This window comes from Cynocephalus volans, chromosome 14 (assembly GCF_027409185.1).
Source record: "Cynocephalus volans isolate mCynVol1 chromosome 14, mCynVol1.pri, whole genome shotgun sequence".
Taxonomy (NCBI): Eukaryota; Metazoa; Chordata; class Mammalia; order Dermoptera; family Cynocephalidae; genus Cynocephalus; species Cynocephalus volans.
In genome coordinates this window covers 70,030,558-70,055,310 of record NC_084473.1, presented here as the reverse complement: position 1 = coordinate 70,055,310, position 24,753 = coordinate 70,030,558, and the positions used below count along the sequence as shown (strand labels likewise).

At 38.2% G+C, this 24,753-nt stretch overlaps 1 protein-coding gene across 1 annotated transcript in view; it reads right to left on the bottom strand.

Annotated features, from left to right (window-relative positions):
* Positions 1–2,593: 2,593 nt before the first annotated feature.
* The window catches only part of ALMS1 (ALMS1 centrosome and basal body associated protein), a 195,664-nt gene continuing 173,504 nt past the window's right edge, over positions 2,594–24,753 (bottom strand). Inside the window, 7 exon segments of the mRNA XM_063078238.1 lie at positions 2,594–2,712; positions 3,775–3,874; positions 7,461–7,524; positions 8,444–8,627; positions 9,367–9,608; positions 9,918–10,124; positions 11,237–11,357. Of these exon segments, the coding sequence (XP_062934308.1) occupies positions 2,668–2,712; positions 3,775–3,874; positions 7,461–7,524; positions 8,444–8,627; positions 9,367–9,608; positions 9,918–10,124; positions 11,237–11,357 (963 nt within the window). The 3' untranslated portion in view covers positions 2,594–2,667.

Below are 24,753 nucleotides of genomic sequence, written 5' to 3'. Positions count from 1 at the left end.
TATTGCCTCCCTGGAACTTACTAACTAATGGGAGATTCAGGAAAAAAACACAAGAAACTCTGTAGCAATGAGTTTTTTAGTCCTAGTTATTTTCTGGGCTTTGCAGTTGACGCAGGATGTCTATGACTCTTGCCTGTCATAGGATGCCACAAGCGTGTCTCCTGAGTATGAGAGGGTGGTTTCCCAGTTTCCTGCCTGGCCAAGGCTCTCAGCCTCTAAGTTGGGGACCAACAGTAAGAACTTACTGAAGCAAGGGCAATGAAGATGAGCCAACAGTGCTCCCACAGAGGCCAAGGATGTTGGCTTTAAATTTTGATACTATTTTGTTTCGCATCTCCCACCCCCCTGGCCCAAGTATTTAGTGAGAAATTGTGAAAGCAAGGCTTTACAGCCAGTAAAAATAAGAGTAACATCATACATTAAAATTACCCAGCTCCCAACTGGATAAAGATGTCACCAGTTTAGCTTGGCCAAACTTTCTAATGACTGGCCAGAACAATCATTTGGGACACAAAATGCATTGTGATTTATAGTTAAAACACTGTGCCTTCTTATGCACTCCCTCACCCCAAACTGTGTGTGCTGGTGGTCACTGGTGGTCTTTGCTGGGGGTGTGCAGAAACAGAAGCTACCCTCAGGGAAGAGAAGTGACTGAGGAGGCTGGAGTCTACCCTCCAGAAGGAAAGAGGGCAGGGGGTTCTCACCAAGCCTAGGCAGAGACAATTCAAGAGTGAATCCCACCACCACTCAATCAGGGGTAATGGTCCAGCCTCAGCCTGGGCTTTTTGCACCTGTGTAAGAACAAAAACAAGGCTCAAGGTCTTGCCAGGCATGGGGAGAAAACACCTTCTGAGAAAGATCCTGGTGTGGGATATGTGTGTAGCTTGTGGAGACGGGCAAAGAGCAGCCTGATGGCCTCAGGAGAGGTAACATGAGGTGGTGACTCTGTGGCTTCTGCCAGGCGCTCAGTGTGGACCAATGTGTGCAGAGTGGGTGAACCATCCTGAGCTCTGGGGGCAGAATAGATTCTGGAAGAGGTGCTAGGATTGCCTGTGAGGATTCTCCAGGCAGCACTCAGCCACAGGTCTCTTTGCACAGGAGGAGCAGGAAGACTGCAGTTGTGAGAACTCTCAGCCACCCAGCCCCTGCTCCCTGCCATTCTGCGCTTTGACTTTACACCCTGACCATGCTCATGCCTGGTGGCAAGGGGAAGACTGTTAAAATATGAATGCAAGTCTGTAGATTTCCTGTTTAAACGAACCTAGTGGTGATACTAACAGGTTCCCCCAGTGCACCTGTAGTAGCATTCCTGAGAAGGTGTTTTCTGGCTGGGGCCGAGAGGAGTTGGCTGCCAGCTGCCACCTGGGGCTTCCTAAACCCCGAACCTAAATGCGCTGGGAAGGTGTCTTGACTGACACAGCCTTGGGCCTAAAGAGAATCATACTCATCATTGCTAATCAGACTCCACCCTGCCCTGGTTTCCTTGCAGACCCACGTTTTCAGACAACTATTGCTTTCTGTTTCCCACAAGACACATAAATAGTCACAGCATTTGACAGCTGAAAGGGGGTTTAATAGGTATTCATCCTCTAATTTTAGAGGTAAACTGGCCCAAAGTTAATTACCTTGCCCAGCAAGAAAGGGAAGAACCAGGAGTCAACCTCACACACCTGAATTCTAGTTGTGTCCTTCTCTGGGTTTGAAAGGGGGCCTGGGTAGCACATCTGAAAGCACTGAATGAGCTTGGGGGCAGGGCCTGCTCTTTGATACAGGCCTCTCAGGAAGACTTCTGGGGAGGTGACTGCTGGGGGGTCGCTGAACTTACAGTGAGGTTGCTTAGCACTTTCCAGGCCACAGAGAAAGAAAATCCTGTTATACTCTGATCCAGCACTGGATTAAGTGCTTTCTATGCATTACCTCATTTATTAACTCATCTTTTTCAGAGTTGTTCTCTATAAATGTTGGTTTCATGTGTGATGATGACTAGTCTGAGGCATCAGTCCTAAAAACAAGAGTGTGGGTGGAAGAAAATCCACCAAAGGAGGCTGGTGGCCTTTCTTCCCAGCTTTCAAAGCCAGTCCCTGGGGCAGCTGTAGTGAGGCTGAGACAAGGTTCTGGACCCAAGGTGCCCATGTCTGCCAGGAGTCTCTGGGCACACCTCATGAGTATTTAACCAGACACTCTCTCCACAAAGCCCTCAACAGGTCTCTCACCATGTTGCATTTTGTTTTTAAAAAGATGGGCCATGTTTCCTTCTAAGAGCCCATTTTCCTCAATTGATGCATCTAGACAACTCAGAGGAGACACTGCACAGCTCACTGCCCCTCTCCAGGTAGGAAACAAACGACCCTCTACTGCTTGCTTTGCTATGAGTTAATCAAAAGTTATTTATTATCTAAAAGTATAAAAACACATACAAAAAAGGGAGTCATTCTTGGCCAGAATTAAGAGATAATATCATTGTATCACACAGCCCTGGGGGCAGTTATTCCCAAACCATATGTAATTTTAATCTCCACTGTGCCCTAGACTCTTTAGAAGTTACTATATCTAAATTACACATGGACAAAGAGTGAGCTTTATTAAACCAGACTCATAAAAGTAAGGATTGTGCTTCTCCAGGTTCATAAAATATAATTCCAAGGCTCTGAGGAAAATAATCTTATGTCAGTCCCAGGGAACTTTTCTCCCCAAGAGTTGATTGGTCACTTTCTGTGGAAGAAAAGAAAGGCAGGAAAGAAGTTAGGTACTCTTGCCATTCCGTACCCCAGCCACATCGTTGAAGAGAACTAGTGTACTTCTACCCAAATCTTGTTTTACTCAGAAACTTGTTTTACTAGTTTACGGAAACTGTGGTAATTATATAAACAATACTTCTTGAAATATTTGAGAAAGGTGGTCTATAATCACTATTATTTCTATATGGGTATAGATAATCTATAATCCTGATAGACTAATCGATCCACCAGTTCACAAATATGAGAGGCCTGGTCTTGCGGTGCGACACATAAGATAGGCTGCTCAGTGCCAGGGGCCTCCCCTCCTGAGACAGCTGGCCTGGGCTTGAGGGCGAGCTCCAGAAGCGGTTCCAATTCCACATCAGTCTGGCATGAACTGGTCTTTGGTTTCTGACCTTCAGAATTCTCTGGCGTATAGTGAGTAGGTTGGGGAGGAAACAGGGAAGGATATGGCGCTTCAGGCACAGCAGCCAGTCTAGTTTCTCAGGGAATTAATTAGTAGCAATACCTCTGCCCCGTCAGGTTCTTGGACTTAACACCACTGATTCCACTAGGGCTATGGGCAGGAAATGGTGGCAGCTTGAAGGCTTCTGACCACCCAAGATGACAACTCTTATGTCACACTCATTTTCCAGTTCATTAGAACAGTTCTAGAGGTATCTGACTTACCCATGAGGGACATAAAATCATCATTTGGGACTCTAGAATGAAAACCTGACAATTCTGATAGATTTGGACATTTCCATCATGATGCCTAAATTGACTCCTATGTGTGAAATTTGGTTTCATTCCAAATGCACACATGGAAAGAGCTTTACAAAATTAAGGCTGAGGAGCTAAACCTGACTTGAAATCTAATCACGGGTGCCTTATCTTCCAAATTTCAGCGCTTGTACAATACATTTTGAGGTTGAGTTCACTCCTCCAATGTGGTTAACTCTCAGTGAGTGCTCAAACAGGTCAGAGGTGTTCCTCTCAATTTCTCTTTCCCCTGATAAACTGGATACATCATGCTATAGAAAGAGGACTGGCTGACCTTTTTATACAGCTGGGCTCGCAGCCGGTATGACTTATATTCTGATCTCCTCTTCTCCTCTTCTCTCTTTTTCTGTACTTCTGGAAGCTGCTCATAAATCCTTAGAAATGGCATAGTGAAAAGACAGAAAGCGGTGAGGTTACCAAGGTACAGAGGCAAACGATCTTTTCTCAGCACACCTCCCTAAGCTCTATTGCTCTTCAGGTATTCAGTCCCTCATAGACAGGCCTGGGCCCCTGTTAGACACTTGGACACAGAGCACCCTAGCCTGAGTGCTCATGATCCGGAAGGGGAGACAGATAAATAAAAACGTAACGAAATCTTCCTAATAGTGGTTATTTCTGGGAAAAGAGTGGGATAAATGGGATGTAGGTGAACTTCTGCTTTCCACTCTACACACAAAAATGTATTTATTGTTTCAACATAAGATAATGAACGGGTATTACTACTATATTTTTAAACTCAAGGAAAATAATGGAAAGGAAAAGTACTATAATAGTCATATCTACAAAATGCTACACAGAGTTACAGAAGAAGAAGAAGAAACTTATTCAGGGAAGGCTTCAGAGAGGAGATTAGGCTTGAGTGGGTCTTGAAGAATAGTTAGGAGCAGGCAGGGAATAGGAGAAGAGAGAGAGGGCACCCAAATTAGGGAAATGTGAATACGGGTAAGAATGGAGACAAGGCTTCATTGAGAGGATTGTAGGGGAACAGGTGGAAAGCAGGTGAGGTGGGGGTGATGGGAAAAGATGATGAGTAACACAAGCTCCAGAGACACAATCCTCGACATGATCCAGTTGAAGGAGTACCGGATGGGGAGCCCAAACTCCGGGCTCTAACTCCAGGTCTGACCTTAACTTGCTGGGTTACTTCCCTTCTCTGGGTTGAGTTTCCTAAAAATTAAGGGTGAACTAGATATTTAACATCCCATTAAATTCCATGTTTCTTAGGTGGAAGTGGAACACTTCCTTGAAAAGGGGCCATACAAGAAATGAAATTCAATAGAACCACTCTAATGCAAATGCACAGTTTAAAATCCAAGATCCTCTCCAGAAGATGGGTACTTAATCTACTCCCACAAGCATATTTATGATTGAAAGCATTGATAACCTTACAGAAGATGCCCTGCCTGTCTTCCTGTATTCAAGTTTCATAGTCCCTTACAGCAAGGACACCTCTTGCTGAGGTAAGAGTGTAATTAACTGACTTACAATGAACACTGTATAATTTTGCCTAATTAAATTCTGTGACAGAGTTAGAATGAAGCAAAGGTTTTCAAATTTTTTAGATCTAGGATCCCTTTACACTCTAAAAGTTGAGGACCCCAATGTAGATTTCATCTATTATGCCATATTAAAAATTAAAACTAAAAATTAAAAAAATTTTCTTAATTTACTAAAAAACAACAATAAGACTGTTACATGCTAACATAAATAACCTATGTTCTTAAAATAAAAAATAAAGATGTTTTCCGAAACAAAAACATTTTTTTTTTTTTAGTGAGAAGAGTGGCACTGATTTACATTTTTTTTTTTTTTTTGCAGTGTTTTGGTTTAATAGAAGATAGCTGGATTCTTATATCTGCTTCTGTATTAAGTCTGTTGTTATATAATGCTCTGGTTATAGTATACATTTAAAAAATTCAGCTTAGGCATATACATAGTTGGAAAATAGCGGAGTAATCTAATATTCTTTTCAGACAACTGTTGATCTTCTTTGATACCAAAACTTGACAAGTGGTAGTTTCTTAAAAATTAGTTGCAAGGGGATATCTGAAATCACACTGATAAACTTTTTATACTCTCTTACATAAAAATCTATCAGTTTATCTTGCACTTTGAATGGATCTTTTATCCATGCCTGATTTTGTAACATCATGCAAAAATCATTTGGAAAATCCTGGTCCAGTGAGTTAGGCAGATCTTCCAAATGTTGACAAATTTATATTACATGAAAAACATCACATTTGTTAACGCCACTGCTGATCTCTCCAGAAAAGTCTAAGTACTGGGAAGTTGTCAAACTCATGGTGAATACAAGTCTTCTAGACTTCTATTCTCTGCTTGAAAGCTCAAATTTTCTTTTTTGCAACAAATACTGTCAGCTGTTTTCCTTGAAGTGACAGACTCATTTCTTTATTTTTAAGAAAATGTCTGTCATATACCTAAATTGTAATAATCAGTGTATCTGTCAGTTATTCTTTCCAGTAAAAGTCATGTTCACAAAAAAGGCAGCTAGGGGGCTGGCCCCGTGGCTCAGTTGGGGGAGTGTGGCACTGGTAGAGCCAAGGCTGTGGGTTCGGATCCTATATAGGGATGGCCGGTGCGCTCACTGGCTGAGTGTGGTGCGGACCACACTGTACGGAGGGTTGCGATCCCCTTACCAGTCAAAAAAACCAAAAAACAAAAACAAAAAAAAAAACGCAGCTAGTTCAGCTCACTACACAAACAAGGACATAAGTGCTTTTCCTCAAAACAGTCATTGTATTCTGGTATGCAGCAGAAGTATTTTATATGTACTTCTGTGACACTGCTGGCAGATGGCTGTGAAGAATACAATGCCTACTAGACTAGTACGGTTTGGTGCCACCTCCTTGAATAGTGCTAAGGCCCCAGCAGTTTTACTCCCCCTACTACCTCATTGCTTTTGTATCATCAGTGCAAATGTCAACACAATGAAAAGGCACATCATGTTCTAGTATTATTTTGAAATTAGTTTTGATCTTGCAAACCCCTGAATGGGTCTCAGCAACTTCCAGGGGTCCGCAGACCACGTTCTGAGAACCACTGGATTAAAGCATCCCTTTGTATTATCTATAAGGAAAGGTTTACTAAAGAGAGAGTAAAAGCAAGATTTCAAGAGGAATGCTTAAATTTTATAAGATAAGTGTTTTCAAGAACCATCATTCTGAAGAAGCATGATGCCAATTATAAAAGTGTTCTTATTAAAGCAAGTCTCCAATGAACCCCTAAAAAGTAACACTTAACTTAGTAATTCCATGGCATGCTCGTGATCAATAATATGCATAATCTTAATTAATTAATTAATGAGTGGTTAATGCTTGCAATGGCACAAAATTCAAAAAGTATAAAAATGTGAAAAATTAGTCTCTTTCCTACCTCTGTACTCCAGCTATTCCGTTCTTTCTCCCAAAGGCAACCACTATTACCAGTTTTTTGTCTTCCAGAAAAACTCAATGCATATAAAAGTATACACATCTATGTAAGCACAAATACCAGATGTATCAGTGTACATATGCTTCTGAAACTTAATTTTTTTTTTTTAAGCTTAACTTAATGTGTCTTAGAGAATACTCCATTATTTCTCTCTGTTGGATAAATTCCTAGAACTGGGATTGCCATGACAAAGGGTATAGCTAGCCTCAATACATATTTAATTTTATTTCAAAATATTCTTTATTTATATTTAGGTTTCTAATAAAGATGAGCCTAAGACATGCAAATTAGTGGGAATTCTTTTCCTCTTTTGTATATGAATCATTCATAACATGATCTACTATTTTTCTTTTCTCTTTCAGTGCCTCGAGAAACGACTTTTACAACTTAATTTCTCATAACGTTTTAATTTGAGAATAATGCCTTTATTCTGGGGGGCAAGGCAGAGATCCTGACCACTTGGTGGCTTGATTTATACTTTTATAATTACTCTTGTTTATTTGGCCTTACCTTTTGGACCTCTGAATCATTTCCTTCTTTCCAATAGGCTTGTTCTTCTGGGAAGCCAGGAAAACTAAGCAAGAGAAGAAGGGGTTTTCAGTGGATAGTGACTTAATAAGGAAGGTGTGGCACTCAAGAGCTGTGAGAGGGAGCTTGCAGGACTTTGTGCCCCTACTCTGAACTGGCAATACTGGGGAGTGAGCAATGACCTTGGCCAGGGTTAGACTAGGTTGACTGTGACAGCAGCATAAGGCCCCTAAAGACCTAACACTCTGGCACAGACTAGACAGTTTGAATTGAAAAACTGACCAGGTCATAGGTAAGGTTGTGGTGAAAGCATTAGGTAGTACTGTATAGTTTTCACAGCTTTCATATATTATTTTATTGAGATTTTGTGCTTAGCATAATCGTTAAGAGCACAGATGCTGGAGCCAGCCCACCTGGGTTCAAATCTCTAGCTCTTTCACTTCTTAGGTGTGTAATCTTCAGCAAGGTGCTTAATTTCTCTTTGCCTCAGTTTTCTCACAGCAAAACAGGGATATTAATAATATTTAGAGAGTATTAAATGAGAACAGTGCCTGGGCAAGACGTAAGGGCTACAGATGTTTATTATTGTTATTGTTGTTGTTGTTATTGCCACCCTAAGAGGTAGGCAAGCCTGAAATCAGCCCCATCTTTAAATAAGAAAATTCTACTTTTGGAACTAACTTGCTCATGGAAACAGAGCTGGTTTATAAAAGAGCCATTCTCACTGCACACTCTTGTTTTTGAGATGCAGTGACAGGGCCAGAGTAACTGGGCTTACTTGAATTGTGGAAGTGCTGAGAGCCAAGTTGGGCAAGTTCCACTAGCTAAAGAGATTTGAGTCTCGGCCAGCAAAAAGTCACTTTCTGTCCACTTAACTGGCCCGGCATTTAGCAATGCCCCATAGCACAGTAGCAGGCCTTGCCCTCTCTCCTCCACTAATAGGAGGGTGAACAAGCAAGGTGTACCTCTTTTGGGCAGCGTGTGCATGGGATTCCGGCAGCCCTGCCATTCTCTCACGGTGTTGAATAGAGCATCCCGCTCACTCTGTAACATGTTCTGCAGCTTCCTCTCCTGGACTATTAACTTCAGGCGCTTTACCCGCTCCCCAGAGCGGGAGATGAAGTCAGGTCTGTGAAGCTGAAGTGATTCCTAAGGAGAAGCCCCAACCTTACATTAATGATGCAGTCTCTTCTCTACAAGTGTCTAGAAAAATAACACCTGCCAAACAGGTTTAGAGAGCCTATTTCTAATGATCAGAAAATATCTAAAGAATACTCTGACCCCTCTCTGTGGGAGAGAGCTCCAGCAGGGAAACCAGAGGTATCAAAGAAATGCCTTTGGAATAAGCCAAGAGCTTATTATAACGGCAATTACAACTCTCCCAAATGTCCACGGGACAGCCCATCATGCTATTTTAAATTCCTCTTCAAACAAATACATCATTAAATAAAATTTCCTTTAGTCCCCAAGGGACATACAAGCAGATAACTGGTGCCTTTGAAGTCCTGTGTTAAGCAGGAACTGGCGCACAATGGAGGAACAAATACAAGGCTGACACAGACATCAGGCCTTTGGGTAGATACTCCACGTGTGGGTATCTACAAACCCCATGAGCAGTGCCACAACATCCTCCCTCCTACTGCCTTGTTAACATGTCCTGAGGGTGACACACCATTTAGAATAGTTAAGGGTAAGGCAGGCTTTGATTAGCAATGAGAAACCAAGCCCTTACAGAGGGAAAACAGGTGAACTGCGAAGGTGCTAGAAGACAGTCACATGACCAAACCTCAGCACACTAAGTCACAGACTAAGTTACTAAGTAACTTTTTTGTGTCTAGCCCTTGTTCCCCCTAAATGTATAGCTAAAGTTAACATATTGTCATTGCACCTGTAGAGTTGCTCTCACAAATGGCCTCAGCGGGTCTCTGCCATCATCTCTGCCTGGGCCTGCTGATGCCCCCTGACCGTCCATGCGCTGTCCCTGCCAGTTCTGTTCCCGCAGTGGCTCCCTCCAGGGTTTGGTTTTGGTTATTGGTTCAAACCAGGAGATACCAGGGCCATAAATCTTGGGCAGGTTTTCCTTCTTAGATCCAGACTTCACATTTTCCACAGGAACAAACCATGAAACTCCTACAGGAAATATTTTTAAGAAGGAAAAAAGATTTTTCATGTTTTACAGCTTCACCCAGCTATCATCAAAGACACGTGTAAAATAAAAGACTCACAGGGGACTCAGCTGTCAGAGGCCACCCTTGAGTCTGGCTCAAATGCAGGTATGACTCTGTAATAGTAGTGTAAGACATTTTGAAAATTTGCCAAGGTGGTGGCTGGGGTAAGTGGGGTCAACATAGAGTCATTCAGACACAAAGAATCTTAGCATTGCAAGAGACTTGAAATTCACTAGTTTTTCTGCTATAAAACCTGGAATTAAAAACTGACCTTCACAGGAATTCTGCTTGTTCTTCCTTAACTTTCTGTCCCCAGGATAACTGATAAAGAGCATTTTCTCTTCAATTTTTTCTTCTGACCAAGTAGTAGTCACATCACTGTCCTCTTCTAATCTAGCTTCGCTAGAACTTGGAGTTGGGAAAGTCATCCCAACATCTCGAGTATATTTTTTGGCACCATTCACAATCTCCAAGTTACCTAAGGGGGAAGATCACAAATGAACAGCCTTGAGGCTTAGCTGACAGTTTATTCAAATCAGTAAGTGAAGCCTTTTTAATCCTTCAAAAACATACTGCCTTTGTTTAGGGAGGAGGACTGGGAAGAGACAGGAAGAGAGGGAAGGGTGGGGGGAAATGGAGAGAAGCAGAGTGAGAGACGGAGGGAGGGAGGGAAGAAGAGGGAGAGAAAGACAGCAAACACTTATAGTCCTATCGGCAGTCATCCAAATAAGAAAGATGCTGGCAGAGGTAAAGACTTGAGGAGGAGAAAAATATCAAAAGGAAAGTTTATTTTTGTTTTATGAAATCAAAAGCCGTAGAAAGGCATAAAATGAAAAGCCCCCTTCCCACTCCTGTTCTCCATTCACAACCCCATATGAGTCCAGAGAATTTTCTTATTGCACATTCAAGCAATTCTCTTCCCTCTTTTATTTTATTTTTAAAAAATATATATAGGCCGGGGTTTGATCCCTGTACCAGTCAGCTGCAAAAAGAAAAAAAAAAAAACAAAAATATGTAGTAGTATGCTACACTGCTCTGTATCTTGATTTTTCTTTTAAATTATATATCTTGCAGATCTTTCCATATTAGTAAAAAAAAGAACTTCCTCATTCTATGTAGGATTTCATTATATGGGTGTACAATAATTTATTTAATCATTTAGCTATTGACGAACATCTAAACTGATTTTAATTTTCTGCTATAACAAATAATACTTCAATGTCTGATTTTGTACACTTGTCATTTTGCCCATGTCCAAGTATATCTATAGGCTAAATTACACATATGCACAGTAAATCTATAGGATAAATTCCAAAAGTTAAAATGCTGGGTCAAAGTAATTTTGATAGGAATGGCCAAATTGCCTTTCACAGGGGTTGTACCATTTTATACTCTAATATGTACAAGGGTACCCATTTCTGTACACTCAAGCTTGCCATCAAATTTAGATCTTGCCAATCTGAGAGGTGAAAAATGGCATTTAGATATAGTTTTAACCTTCATATCCTTTATTATGAGTGAGGTTGAATATTTTATATGCTTAAGAACCATTTGTATTTCAATGGAAAAGTTTAAATTCAAGTAATTTACCTGCTTGTACACCCTTGTTTAACATGTGCACATTTTGATTGTTGCAAAGGGTAGAGTTCCAGCTCAAGATACTACTGGCAGAAGATGAAATAGATTCAGAGGAAATCATATGATTTGCCACCTGCAAAAAAAAGAGAAAGAAACATGGTTATCATTACCTGCAATCAATGGCACAGTTATTCACAGGATAAGCAAGCCTACAAGTCCTCAAAAGCCCTTTCCGATCCAATTCAAATTGTTGAGATGCAGTTGGAGGAAGCCTGCAACAATGTGAACATGCTGCCATGTATCTGTGATGTTGTAGCTGGATAGGGCCTGAGCTGTTGCAAGACAGTAAGACAAAAAAAGTCTGGGTGTATTTTCAGGGCTTGAAAAAACCCTGGGGAGGATGCTAGCCAAACATTAGCCTGGTGCATGTTCAGAATGAAATTCTGAACTAACACCTGCATATAATTTTGATGTGAGATAAAGAGGACTGGGGATAAAGAAAGTGATGAGCTGCAGAGAGTGCTTTTCAATAAGAGTGCACTGAGACACTTACACAAGGACAAGTGCCAAAGAGTTGCAAGGCCCCATGAGAAGTGCTGAATAACTGAAGTATTGCAGAAAGCATTAAAGAGCCCCAAGGCCTTTTCAGTTATATTCAGGGCAAGTTCTAGAGCAACAAAGGGCAACTTCAGGGATTGAAGCTGATGGTGAAATGTTGGTGGATGACAAAAAGATGATCAAAATATAGTTGAATAAATGTAGTATAAAAGTGTTTCTTAAAGTTGCTCATCATAAAAATATACTGGAGGGGGACATAACCCAGAACAATAAACTGGAATCTCTAAGGGAGGGATTTAGGCATCTATACGTTGAATAAATGCCAGATGATTCTCTACTTAAGCAAGTTTGGTAGAGGTGAATTGAAACCCAAGTCAGGAGAGGAAACAGAGTATCTTCTCCCTTGAACTAGATAAACTATATTCCAGGGCCATAGGGAGATGCAACAGAAACCTGGAGAAGAGGAGCTATAGTAGACATTTGGAGACAGGAAATGTTTTGATTTTCAGAAAGGCAAGCATTGCAAACTGGTGGGTTAAATACTAATGACCTGTAAAATTCAGGATGAATCACCAATCTGACAATTTGCAAGCATCAGGAGGTCAAAGAAAAGATTAGCAAATTTCAGACAGGGCTCAGTAAGGCAGGTAGAACAAGCCCTGCCAAGTTAGGCTTGTTTTCCCTAGTAGATTTGGTCACTTGACCGGCAGATCAAAAGGATGTATAGTAGAGTGCACCTAGATTTAAAATGACAAAACATCTCATGGCATCTTTGAGGACATAATGGAGTTATATGGGTTGAAGGAAAATATAAGTTGATAGAACCATAACTGATTGAATCAACCTTATCCAAATATTATTGTCAACACACAGAGAGACCTTTATTGAGTGGTACATCTTGCATTGGACAACAGATATTTATTAAGCGCCTACTGTGTGCCAGTCACTGGGTTTGGCTCTGGCTATTCCTTCTTAACATTTTATATACCAGTCTTGGAGATAAAGAAAGCAGGAGAATTTCCATAAAATACACATCTGGGAGTGCCTGAATGGCTGTCAGGATCCCAAATAACAACAGTAATGACAGGCCAAATCAAACAAGAGGATGTTTTGTAGGGATAATGGTAAAGACCTGAATATTAGGCAGGAAGAATGGCAGCAACTTTGATGCAGTAGAAAAAGCTCTAGATCTGGAATCCAAAAACCTAATGCAGTCTCAGATCTTCCCTCTACTAGCTGTCTCTTCTTGAGCAAGCCACTACCTCTTTGTGCCATTTTCCCCACCTAGAAAAGGGAACAATATCTGCATTTCTGAAACTACAGAACTTTTAGAAAAAATGAATGATTTCAATGGTAAACTGTAAAAAACTAATATAAAACTATGAGACTACTATGAGGCCAAAAAACCTCAAAGTGTACAAGTCCAGAAAGGACAGCGAGGAAGATGTGACTGATGGGCAATACATTGCATCTTCTCGGTAGCTGTGAAATGGAGGAAGAAAGCACTTTAGGTACTGAAATGCACTGACTTTCAAAGTGTGCTGCCATTATTGTGAAAAAGCGTAGAAAACACAAGTAGGTGTTTGTTTTTTTATGTATAAAGTATCTCTGAAATAAAAGAATCTAGATTGGAAATGAAGAAGTAAAACTTTTTATTTGCAAATGACATGATCCTGTCTGTAGAAAATACGAAAGAATCCACAAAGTATTAGAACTAATAAGCAAGTTTAGTCAGGTTTAGAATATAAGATTAATAAGATAAAAAAAATCAATTGCATTTCTATATCCTAGCAATGAACAACCTACAAATAAAATTAAGGAAACAATCCCATCCACAACAGCGTCAAACAGAATAAAATATTTAGGAATAAAGTTAACAACACGAGTGGAAGGTTTGCACACTGAAAACTGCAAAACATTGCTGAGAGAAATCAAAGACCTAAATAAATGGCGAGACATTCCACATACATAAATTGGAAGACTCAAAATTGTTAGGATGGCAATTCTCCCCAAATTAATCTATAGATTCTGCACAATCTGTATAAAAATCCTAGCAAGATTTTTTGAAAAAATTTATAAGGTGATCTGAAATTCATATGGAAATTCAAAGGATTACAAAAGCCAAAAATTATAGAAAAAGAACAAATATGGAAGACTTCTATTTCCTGATATCAAAACTTATAATGCTACAGTAATCAAGACATTGTGGTATTGGCATAAGAACAGACATATACACATCAATCAACGGAACAGAACTGAGAGTCCAGAAATAAACTCTTATATTTATGGTCAATTGATTTTCAACAAACGTGCCAAGGCAACTCAATAGAGAAAAGAATAGTCTTTTGATCCAATGATGCTGGGACAATGGGATATCCACATGCAAAAAGATGAATTTAGATATACCATAACAAAAATGGACTCAAAATGGATCACTGACCTAAATATAAGAATTAAAACTATAAAACTTTTAAAAGAAAACATAGGAGAAAATCTTAGTGACTTTGGTTATGCAAGGAGTTCTTAGATATAACCACTATAACTAAAACATGAACTATAAAATAAAAACATTTCGAACTGGACTATCATTATTAAAAACCATTTGCACTTCAAAAGACTTTCAAAATAAAGAGTAAACGTTACAATAGCCAAGAGTTGGAACCAGCCCAAATGTCCATCATCAGATGAGTGGATACGGAAAATGTGGTACATCTACACAATGGAATACTACTCAGCTATAAAAATGAATGAAATACTGCCATTTGCAACAACATGGATGGACCTTGAGAGAATTATATTAAGTGAAACAAGTCAGGCACAGAAAGAGAAATACCACATGTTCTCACTTATTGGTGGGAGCTAAAAATTAATATATAATTCTCACACACACACACACACACACACACACACACACACACACACACAAAAACGGGGGGGGCGGAGAAGATATAACAACCACAATTACTTGAAGTTGATAAGACAAGCAAACAGAGGGGACATTGTTGGGGGGGAGGGGGGGAGGAGGGAGGGAGGTTTTGGTGATGGGCAACAATAATCAGCCACAATGTATATGGACATAATAAAATTTAAATAAATAAATAAATAAAACAAAATAAAGAGTAAAGCCACAGACTGGGAGAAATTATTGCAAATCATACATCTGATGCATGACTTGTAACCAGAATTTATAAAGAATTCAAACAATTCAGTAGCAAGACAACCTAATTTAAAAATGGGCAAAAGATTTGAAGAGACATTTCACTAAAGAAGATATGAGCAGCTGATAAGCACTTGAAAAGATGTTTTAATATCATCAGTCATTAGGAAAATTCAAATTAAAATCACAATGACATATCACTTCATACCACTAGGATGGCTATAACAAAAAGATGGACACTAGCAAATGTTGACAAGGATGCGAAGAAACTGGAGCCCTCACACATTTCAGGTGGGAATGTAAAATGATACAGCCACTTTGGAAAACATTCTGGCAGTTTCTTAAAAAGTTTATAAACATAAACTTACCATATGACCCTGAAATTCCACTCCTAGGTAAATACCCAAAAGAAATTAAAATGTATGTTCACAAAAAACACTTTTGCACAAATGTTCACAGCAACATTCATATTATCCAAAAAATGAAACAATCCAAATGTCTATCAACTGATAAACAAAATGTGGTATATCCATACAAAGGGATACTATTCAGCAATAGAAAGGAACTACTGATACATACAACATAGATGAACCTTGAAATTAAACAAGAGAGGCCAGATGTAAAAGACCACATATTACGATTTTATTTCTATTAAATGTCCAGAAAAGACAGAGGCAGGTTAGTGGTTACCTGGGGCTGGGAACACAGATTGTTTGCAAATAGGTACAAGAGACCTTTATGGGGTGACAGAAATGTTCTAAAACTGGACTGTGGTGATGAAAAGGAGTAGGAGGGACACTCTGTATCAAATATTCTTTCATACGTTTTGAATCCGGAACCATGTGGTTGTATTAGAAGTTTAAGAAATGAGAATAAACAAAACAAAAACTCGTGGGGAAGGGTGTGGAAATAAAAGAGTTCAACAGTGAGTTAAACAGAAGTAAAACGTGTCAGGCCACAGAAGTGTTCTAGCTGCTGTGAAGGTGATAAACCAGCACTGTCAACATGCTCACATGCTTAAAGGGACATGTTTAAAAATAGGATATCAACAAACAGACTTAGGGGCCGGCCCGTGGCTCACTCGGGAGAGTGCGGTGCTGATAACACCAAGGCCCCGGGTTCGGATCCCATATACGGATGGCCGGTTTGCTCACTGGGTGAGCGTGGTGCTGACCACACCAAGTCAAGGGTTAAGATCCCCTTACCGGTCATCTTTTAAAAAAAAAAAAAAAAAAAAAAAAAACAGACTTAGGAAATCTGCCAAATTCAGAAAGGGGGGTGGGAACCATGACCTGTGTGGGACAGTTCAAAGAGTTAAGACCTGAGAGAAAACGCTTCAGGGAAGGAAGTGGGGGCCCAATAGAGAGAAGACTAGATCTATTTCTGTGCCCTGAGAGTAGTTCCAGAAACAGCCAGGAATTCCAAAATGATCACATTTTGGATCTTTATAAATTAAAACCTTTGATAACTGGAGCCTTAGACAAATGGAACGAGCTGCCCCATGAGCAGTGAGTGAGTGGTGTAGCTGCTGAAGCAGAGGCTGGCATGTCTTCTGATGCAGATGCAGCAGCAGTAGTGCTGTGATGCGAGTTGGTAGGACCATAGGACTCCTATGGTCTCTTCCCAGCCTGAGATTCTCCTAAACCTCCTGCACTTCCAAAGTATACAACCAGTCATGGTATGCACCACAGGGTGTGAAAAAACACACTTTTACATTGGATTAAGTGATGAGCCTCGGTGTGTGTGTTTCTGTTTTTAGTTCAAATCCTTCTTGCTGATTAATTCCTGACTATAAAAAGGTAAATATTTAAAAATAGAAAGTAATCTAAAAATAAATCCCCCCTCAACAAAATACACTTATTCAGCCCTCTAGGATGGACAAAACAAACAAAAAAAAGTATTTGCTAGGATGTGGAAAAATTGGAACCTTCATACATTGCTGGTGGGAATGTAAAATGGTTTAGGAGCTTTGGAAAACAGTTTGGTGGTTCCTCAAATGGTTAAATGTAGTTATCATATGATCGGGCAATTCTACTCCTAGGTATATACCCAAGAGAAATGAAAACATGTGTCCACACAAAAACTTGTACATGTATGTTCATAGCAGTTTTGTTTGTACGGTCACAATAGCCAAAAAGTACAAACAACCCAGATGTTCATGAACTGATGAATGGATAAATAAAATGTGGTATTTTCATACAATGGAAAATTATTTGGCCATAAAAAGGAATGAACACATGCTACAATGTGTATGAATCTTGAAAACATTGTTAAATGAAAGAAGTCAGTTACAAAAAATTACATATTGTATGATTTCATTCATATAAAATGTCCAGAATAGGAAAATCCATGGAGACAGAAAGTAATTATTGGTTGCCTATGGGCTGGAGCAGAGGTGGGAGGTTGGGAAAATGAGGACTATTAATGTGTACAAGATTTTTTTGGAAGGTGCTGAAAATGTTCTAAAATTAGATTAGGGTGATGGTCGCTAAATTCTGAGAATACACCCAAAATCACTAAACTATATTTTAAATAGGTGAATTTTATGGCATGTGAAATATTTCAAGAAAGCTGTAAAAATGTGTTTATTCATGTATGCAAACTAAAATGAGTGTGGATTATGAAGACTTGTTTGAAGAAAAAAGTTTACCATGTCCTTCCTATAGTTCTACATCTGTGTTACTGAATCAGGGATACGAGAACAGTGGAAGGTGATCAAAAGTGCTGCTTTCATACATAGTAAAGAACAGACAGTTCTAATAAATGTGGGCACTGGATACTATAGGTATAACATAGCACTACAAACACTCATACTCTAACAGCTAAAGCCAAGTGCAAGCTGTCATAATCATACAATCATGCCATGTAATATTGACTTCCATCCACAGATTCACAATAATCACAATGCACAGGCCTGCACGTAAGTCTGACAATGTGTGCTGAAGACCCATCATGGGATAGAACACCTTTTTTAGTTTTTCCTGAATTCATTTACAGATGTTGTTGGTAAACCATAACAGTCCACTTTCCTTAGTCCATGGGAGAGTCTCAGGCCCCTCCTCCAGTGGTCTCAGTATCTCAACATCCCTCAGGGCATGGGCGTGGATAGCTCACACAGTTCTCTGTGTTGAGGATTACACATATAATGATTCATAAGATCACAAGTTAACTGAAATTATCAGCTACCATGGTTTAAACTTTCTGTTGCCCATAGCTGGGAAGGAGGTATATGGCGCTGGCTGCTTCCGTTTTAATTTCTATTATTATGAGAGCAAACTCACCTGGGAAAAGAAAGTAAATGTGACCATCTCAGAAATGTTTCAGTCTTTCTGCAGTACTTTTTAGTTTAATTAAAATCTATGTAAGACTCATTCCCATATTTATTGATTAGAGATACAAGACAGACCCCAAAATAAAAGCTTTTCAATTAAAAAAATTACTTTTTAGGTGGAAATTGAGCTTAGGAAAACATATCCAACATAGGAAAAAAGCCATGTTTTCTTATATGACCCTACACAGCTATTCTTCATGTAGGAAAACTGTTACTGCCAGGCCATCAGCCATCCAGGTATCTTCTTGGAGATGCTCTTCCTTCAGAGGGATGAATTTATGCTAATGCATTCATAACTATTCAAATTTAGGTCCAGAGATACACATTGATAAGTCAGAGTCAAAATTAGAAATACACTCTATCACACCAAAAGATAGTCTTTTCTTGTGAAAAGTTTTTAGAAATGTGCAGATCAACGGCAATTGTAGTTTCAATATTAAAATTTACTAACCAGTAAGAGGTGACACAATCACCAAGCATCTGTCCAAAAAATAATATTTTGACAAATATTTAATTCCTAGAGAGAAGATAAAAGTTTATAAAAGCAGGAACTCCAGTGGTAACCATCTATTATTCACCTTTAGAAAATCAGAACTTAATTAGATGTATTTCTGCCAGTGTGTAGATAACTATGTAAAACTTTCCCCATAAAACTAAGAATGCATTTTGCCGGCATAAAAGGTCCTCAAAAATTTTCTTTTGGTATGTGAATGAGTACAGATTGCAGAGACAAAACAATTGTGGGTGATGCCAAAATTCAAACCATGAGAATGGATGACTAAAGCGCAAAGAAAGCCATTATGGTCAATGGTCACTGGAAGTGAAGTCAAAAAAACTCTTAACAGGATAGTAAAATTTCCCAGATAACGGCAGGGTTTAAGGTAGGGAAAAGAAAGTGAACCAAGAGCTAATATCTTCAATTAACACATGGAAAAAACCAGAAGGTTGAAAAATAATCATGAAAATCTTGTAGAGGGCAGTAGAGCTAGACGATATGGGTCCCAAAGGTTTTCCCTATTAGGATTGAAAAATATGATGGCCCTATATATAGTTTCTTTCTTTACATTCTTCTAAATATATCCCCCTCTTGGCTTTAATACCTATAAGGATTATGATCACCTTTACATGAATGACTCTAAAATATTCCACCCATGGTATATTCATGAGGTCAGATATACCTAGCTTGTTAGATATTTTTACTTAAATGTTCTGATCCAACTCAAGTTTAATAAATAAAATTCCTTTCTTCATATTCCAGTCAGAATTAGTTTCCTTTTCAGATCTTTCCATTTTGATAAGGTATCCACACATTATTTCAGTTGTTCTTTTTTCTTGTTTTTAAAGATGACTGGTAAGGGGCTCTTAACCCTTGACTTGGTGTTATCAGCACCACACTCTCCCGAGTGAGCCACAGGCCAGCCCCTATTTCAGTTGTTCTGAACTGAAATTTCAAAAGAACCATGCCAATTAATTACCAAGTCTAACTGTTTGTGAAGTCTAGCTTAACAAAAGAACATTTAATTTTTCTAATACATTAATTTATAAATATTACTTTATTATTTAAAATCTATTTTGACAAGTAGCTAACCATTTGGAAATAAAATTATATCTACAAACATAAAGTCCATGTGGATTAAGAGTTTATTTATTTTATTATTATTATTTTTTTCTTAAAAGATGACCGGTAAGGGGATCTTAACCCTTGTTTTGGTGTTGTCAGCACCACGCTCTCTCAAGTGAGCTAACCAGCCATCCCTATGTAGGGATCGGAACCCGTGGCCCTGGTGTTATCAACAGTATTCTCTCCCAAGTGAGCCACAGGCCAACCTTTGGATTAAGAGTTTTAATGCATTGACTCTCTACTCTCAAAAGATTATTAAAAAAAATTTTTTTTATATAATCTTGAGATTGGAAGATCTTTCTTAGCATGGAACAAAGAAATAAAGAAGTTGGGTAAACAACACTGTGTGTGTGTGTGTGTGTGTGTGTGTGTGTGTGTGTGTGTGTGTGAAAAAATAAAGGATATAAAAAGTTAATTCTCAAAATAAGAAATGTAAATGGCAAATCTGAAATCTAATAAAAATGCAATTTAAAGCATTAGCAAATGTTAAAAAGATGGATACTGTTCAGAGTTGGCAAGGGGATGGAGAAACACATATTCTCATACTTTGCTGGTGGGACCATATATTTATGCAAAATTTCTGGAGCGCACGTAGTTAGGGGTGGGGGTGCGGAGAAGCTGTAAATTATTGAGTCTTTCACTCTCTATTAGTGTTCTGTTTAGGTTTTAAAACTACTTGGTCAGTTTTCTTAATTTATATTTTCCTAGAAAATAACCCATCTAATTTAGGTTTTAAAATATATCAGCCTAAAAGTTGCACACAGCAAGAAATAAAAAGGAATTAAATATATTTATTTTTTTGGTGGCTGGCCGGTATAGGGATCTGAGCCTTTGACAAAAGGAATCAAATATAAACATAAACAAATAGATGAACAAAAACCCCACCCTCCCCCCAAAAAAGAAAACAAAGAAAAAGGAATCAAGTAGAAATTATGAAGCTGAGCAGTTCAACAGCAGATTTGATTACAAAGATGAGTCAGTGTACTTGAAGATAGGTGAAAGGAAATTATCTGGTTTGAGGGACAGAAAGAAAATAAATAAAAATGAACAGAGCTTAAGAAATTTGTAGGACACCATCAAGCTTATCAACATGTGCAGGGAGAGAGATGAAAGTATACAGCAGAAGTTTTGTATATTATTAAAGCTAAGTTGGTATTATTTCATATTAGATTGTTATATGTTTAAAATGTTAATGTAATCCCCAACATAACTAAGAAATAAGTAAAAAATATAAAGGAAACTAGAAGGGAATCAAAGTGGTACTTTACAAAAATCAATTAAACACAAAAAAGGCATTAATGAACAAATTGAGATACAAAAATGATATAAGATAGAAAGAAAACAAATAGCAAACTAGGAAAAGTCCTTTCCTATGAGTAATCATTTCAAATGTAAATAAATTATACTCTCCAAGTAAAAGAGATGGCAGAATGGATTACAAAAAATGATATTATGTCTAAAAGAGACTCACTTTAGCATTTAGATCCAGACACAAACACTCTGAAAGTAAATTGTATCAAAAAGAGAACTGGCATAGCTATTATCTTAATGACAGACAAAATAGACTTTAAGCTCAAAATTGTTGTAAGAGACAAAGAAGGGAATTTTGTACTGATAAAGGGGTCAATCCCTGAAGAAGATATACAATTATGAATTATGAGCCCTAAAATATACAAAGCAAAAGAGGAAAAAATTAAATGGAGAAAGAGTTCCACAGTAATAGTTTGAAACTTCAATACCACACGTTCAATATGAATAGGAAAATTAGACAAAAGAACAAAAAGGAAATAGAGGACTTGAACACTACAGTAAACCAACCAGACCCAACACATATACAGAACATTCCAACTAGTAACAACTAGTATACACATTCTTCTCAAGTGCATATGGAGATTCTCTAGGAGAGATCATATGCTAAGCCAAAAAAGAAGGTACGATACATTTAAAAGAACTGAAATAGTGCAAAGTATATTCTTTGATCACAATGAAATAAAACCAGAAATCAGTAACAGAAGGAAATTTGGATAACTCACAAATAGGTGGATATTAAACACCACAGTCTTAAACACTCGATGGTCAAAGAGGAAATCACAAGGGAAATTAGAAAATACTGTAAGATGAATGAAAAGGAAAACAAAACATATCAAAACTTATGAATGCAGTGAAGGCAGTGCTTAGAAGGAAATTTATATTTGCAAAAGCAGTGCTCAGAGAGAAATTTATAGCTGTAAATGCCTACATTAAGAGAGAAAATAACCTTTTTTGAGTATTGCTGTGGTCATGAAAAACAAAACAAGAAAAGAAAAATCTCAAATCAAATATCCTTAACTTTAAGCCATAAGGAATTAGGAAAAGAAAAGCAAGGGGCTCGCCCATGGCTCACACTGCGTGAGCATGGTGCTGATAACACCAAGTCAAGGGTTAAGATCCCCTTATCAGTCATCTTTATATTAAAAAAAAAAAAAAAAGAAAAAGAAAAAGAAGAGCAAACTAAACCCAAACCAAGCAAAGGAAATAATGAAGATTATAGTAGAGATAAACAAAACAGAGACTAGAAAAAATAGAGATGGACAAATTCCTAGAAATGCAACTACAAAAACTGGCTCAAGAAGAAATAAAAAATCTGAATAAACTTACACCAAGAGATCGAATCAGTTAAAAGAAAATTCTCCAAAGAAAAACACAGGACCAGATAGCTTCATTGATGAATTCTATCAAATCTTTAAAGAATTAAAATCAACATCAACATCAATACTTCCCAAACTCATTATCAAAAAACTGAAGAGGAGGGAAAACTTTTAACTCTTTCTGTGAGGCCAGTATAATCCTGATACCAAAGGCAGACAAAGACATCAGAAGAAAACTACAGACCAATATTCCTTATGAATAAACATGAAAAAGTCCTCTTTGAAATTCTAGTAAACTATGGCCGGCCCGTGGCTCACTCGGGAGAGTGTGGTGCTGATAACACTAAGGCCACTGGTTCGGATCCCATATAGGGATGGCCAGTTGGCTCACTGGGTGAGCGTGGTGCTGACACCACTAAATCAAGGGTTAAGATCCCCTTACTGGTCATCTTTAAAACAAACAAAAAAAGAAATCCTAGTAAACTAAATCCAGCAGCATATGAAAAGGATTATATAACATGATCAAGTGGGATTTGTTCAAGGAATGGAAAGTTGGTTCAATATATATTTATCAATAAATGTACAGCATATTAATAGAATAAAAGAGGAAAAGCCTAGGTGATCATCTCAATAGCTGCCAATGCATTTGGCAAAAATCAAAACCCTTTCATGATAAAAACATTTGTCAAAATAGAAAAAGAAGTGTACTTCCTCAACATGATAAAGGTCATACATGAAAAATTCAGCTAACATCAGTCTCAGTGGTAAAGACTGAGAACTTTCCTACTGAGATGATAAACAAGAATGCTCGCATTTGCCACTTATATTCAGTACTCTACTAGAAGTTCTGTCCAGAGTAATTAGGAAAGAGAAAGAAATAAAAAGCATCCAAATTGGAAAGGAGGGTGTAAGATTACCTCTATTTGCAGATGACATGATCTTATATAAAAAAAATCCTAAAGAATCCACAAGAAAACTGTTAGAGTTAATAAATAAATTCAAAGTGCAGGATACAAGATCAACATGCAAAAATTAGTTATGTATATATACACTAGTAATGAATCATCCAAAAGTGAAATTAAGAAAGCAACTGCATTTTTTTTTTTTTTTTTTTTGACTGGTAAAGGGATCACAATCCTTGGCTTGGTTTTGTTTGCACCACGCTCAGCCAGTGAGCTAACTGGCCATCCCTATATTGGATCCGAATCCACAGCATCGGTGCTATCAGCACCGCACTCTCCTGAGTTGAGCCATGGGGCCGGCCCACAACTGCACTTCTAATAGCATCAAAACTAATAAAACATTTACTAAAATTGTTATGGAATCTCAAGTGACCCTGACTAATCAAAACACTCTTGAAAAAAGAGCAAAGTTGCAGGTCTCACACCTCCTGCTTTCAAAACTTACTACAAAGATACAGTAAACGAAAACAGTGTGGTACTGGCATAAAGACAGGCATATAGACCAATGGAGAAGAACAGATAGCTCAGATGTAAACCTCATATAAACCTTATAAGAGATATAAACCTCTTGTCAAATGATTTTTGACAAGAGTGCCAAGAACATTTAATGGGAATAAGACAGTCTTTTCAACAAACAGTGTTGTGAAAACTACATATCCATATGTAAAAGACTGAAGGTGGACCTTTACCTTACACCATATACAAAAATGAACTCAAAATGGATCAAAGACCTAAGTATAAAAGCTAAAATTATAAAACTCTTAAAAAAAAAAATAGAAGAAAACCTTCATGACATTGGATTTGGCAATGATTTCTTGGACATGACACCAAAAGCACAGGGAACAAAAAATAGATAGATTGGACTACATGAAAAATGAAAAACTCTGTATGTCAATGAACACAGTTAACAGAGTGATTGTGAAAGAGGCAACCCACAGAATGGGATAAAATATTTGCAGAATATCTGATGGGGGTTAATATCCAGAATATATAGAAAATTCCTACAACTTAATAATAATAACAAAAACAAACTGATTTAAAAGGGTCAAAGGACTTGAAAAGACATTTCTCCAAAGAAGATATACAAATGGCTAATACACACATAAAAACATGCTTAACATGACTAATCATTAGCAAAATGTAAATCAAAATTACTATGAGATACCACCTCACATCCAAGAGGATGGCAAGTGTGTGTGTGTGTGTGTGTGTGTGTGTGCGCGCGCGTGCGTGTGTGCGCGCGCGTGCGTGTGTATAAATATATATAAAGTGT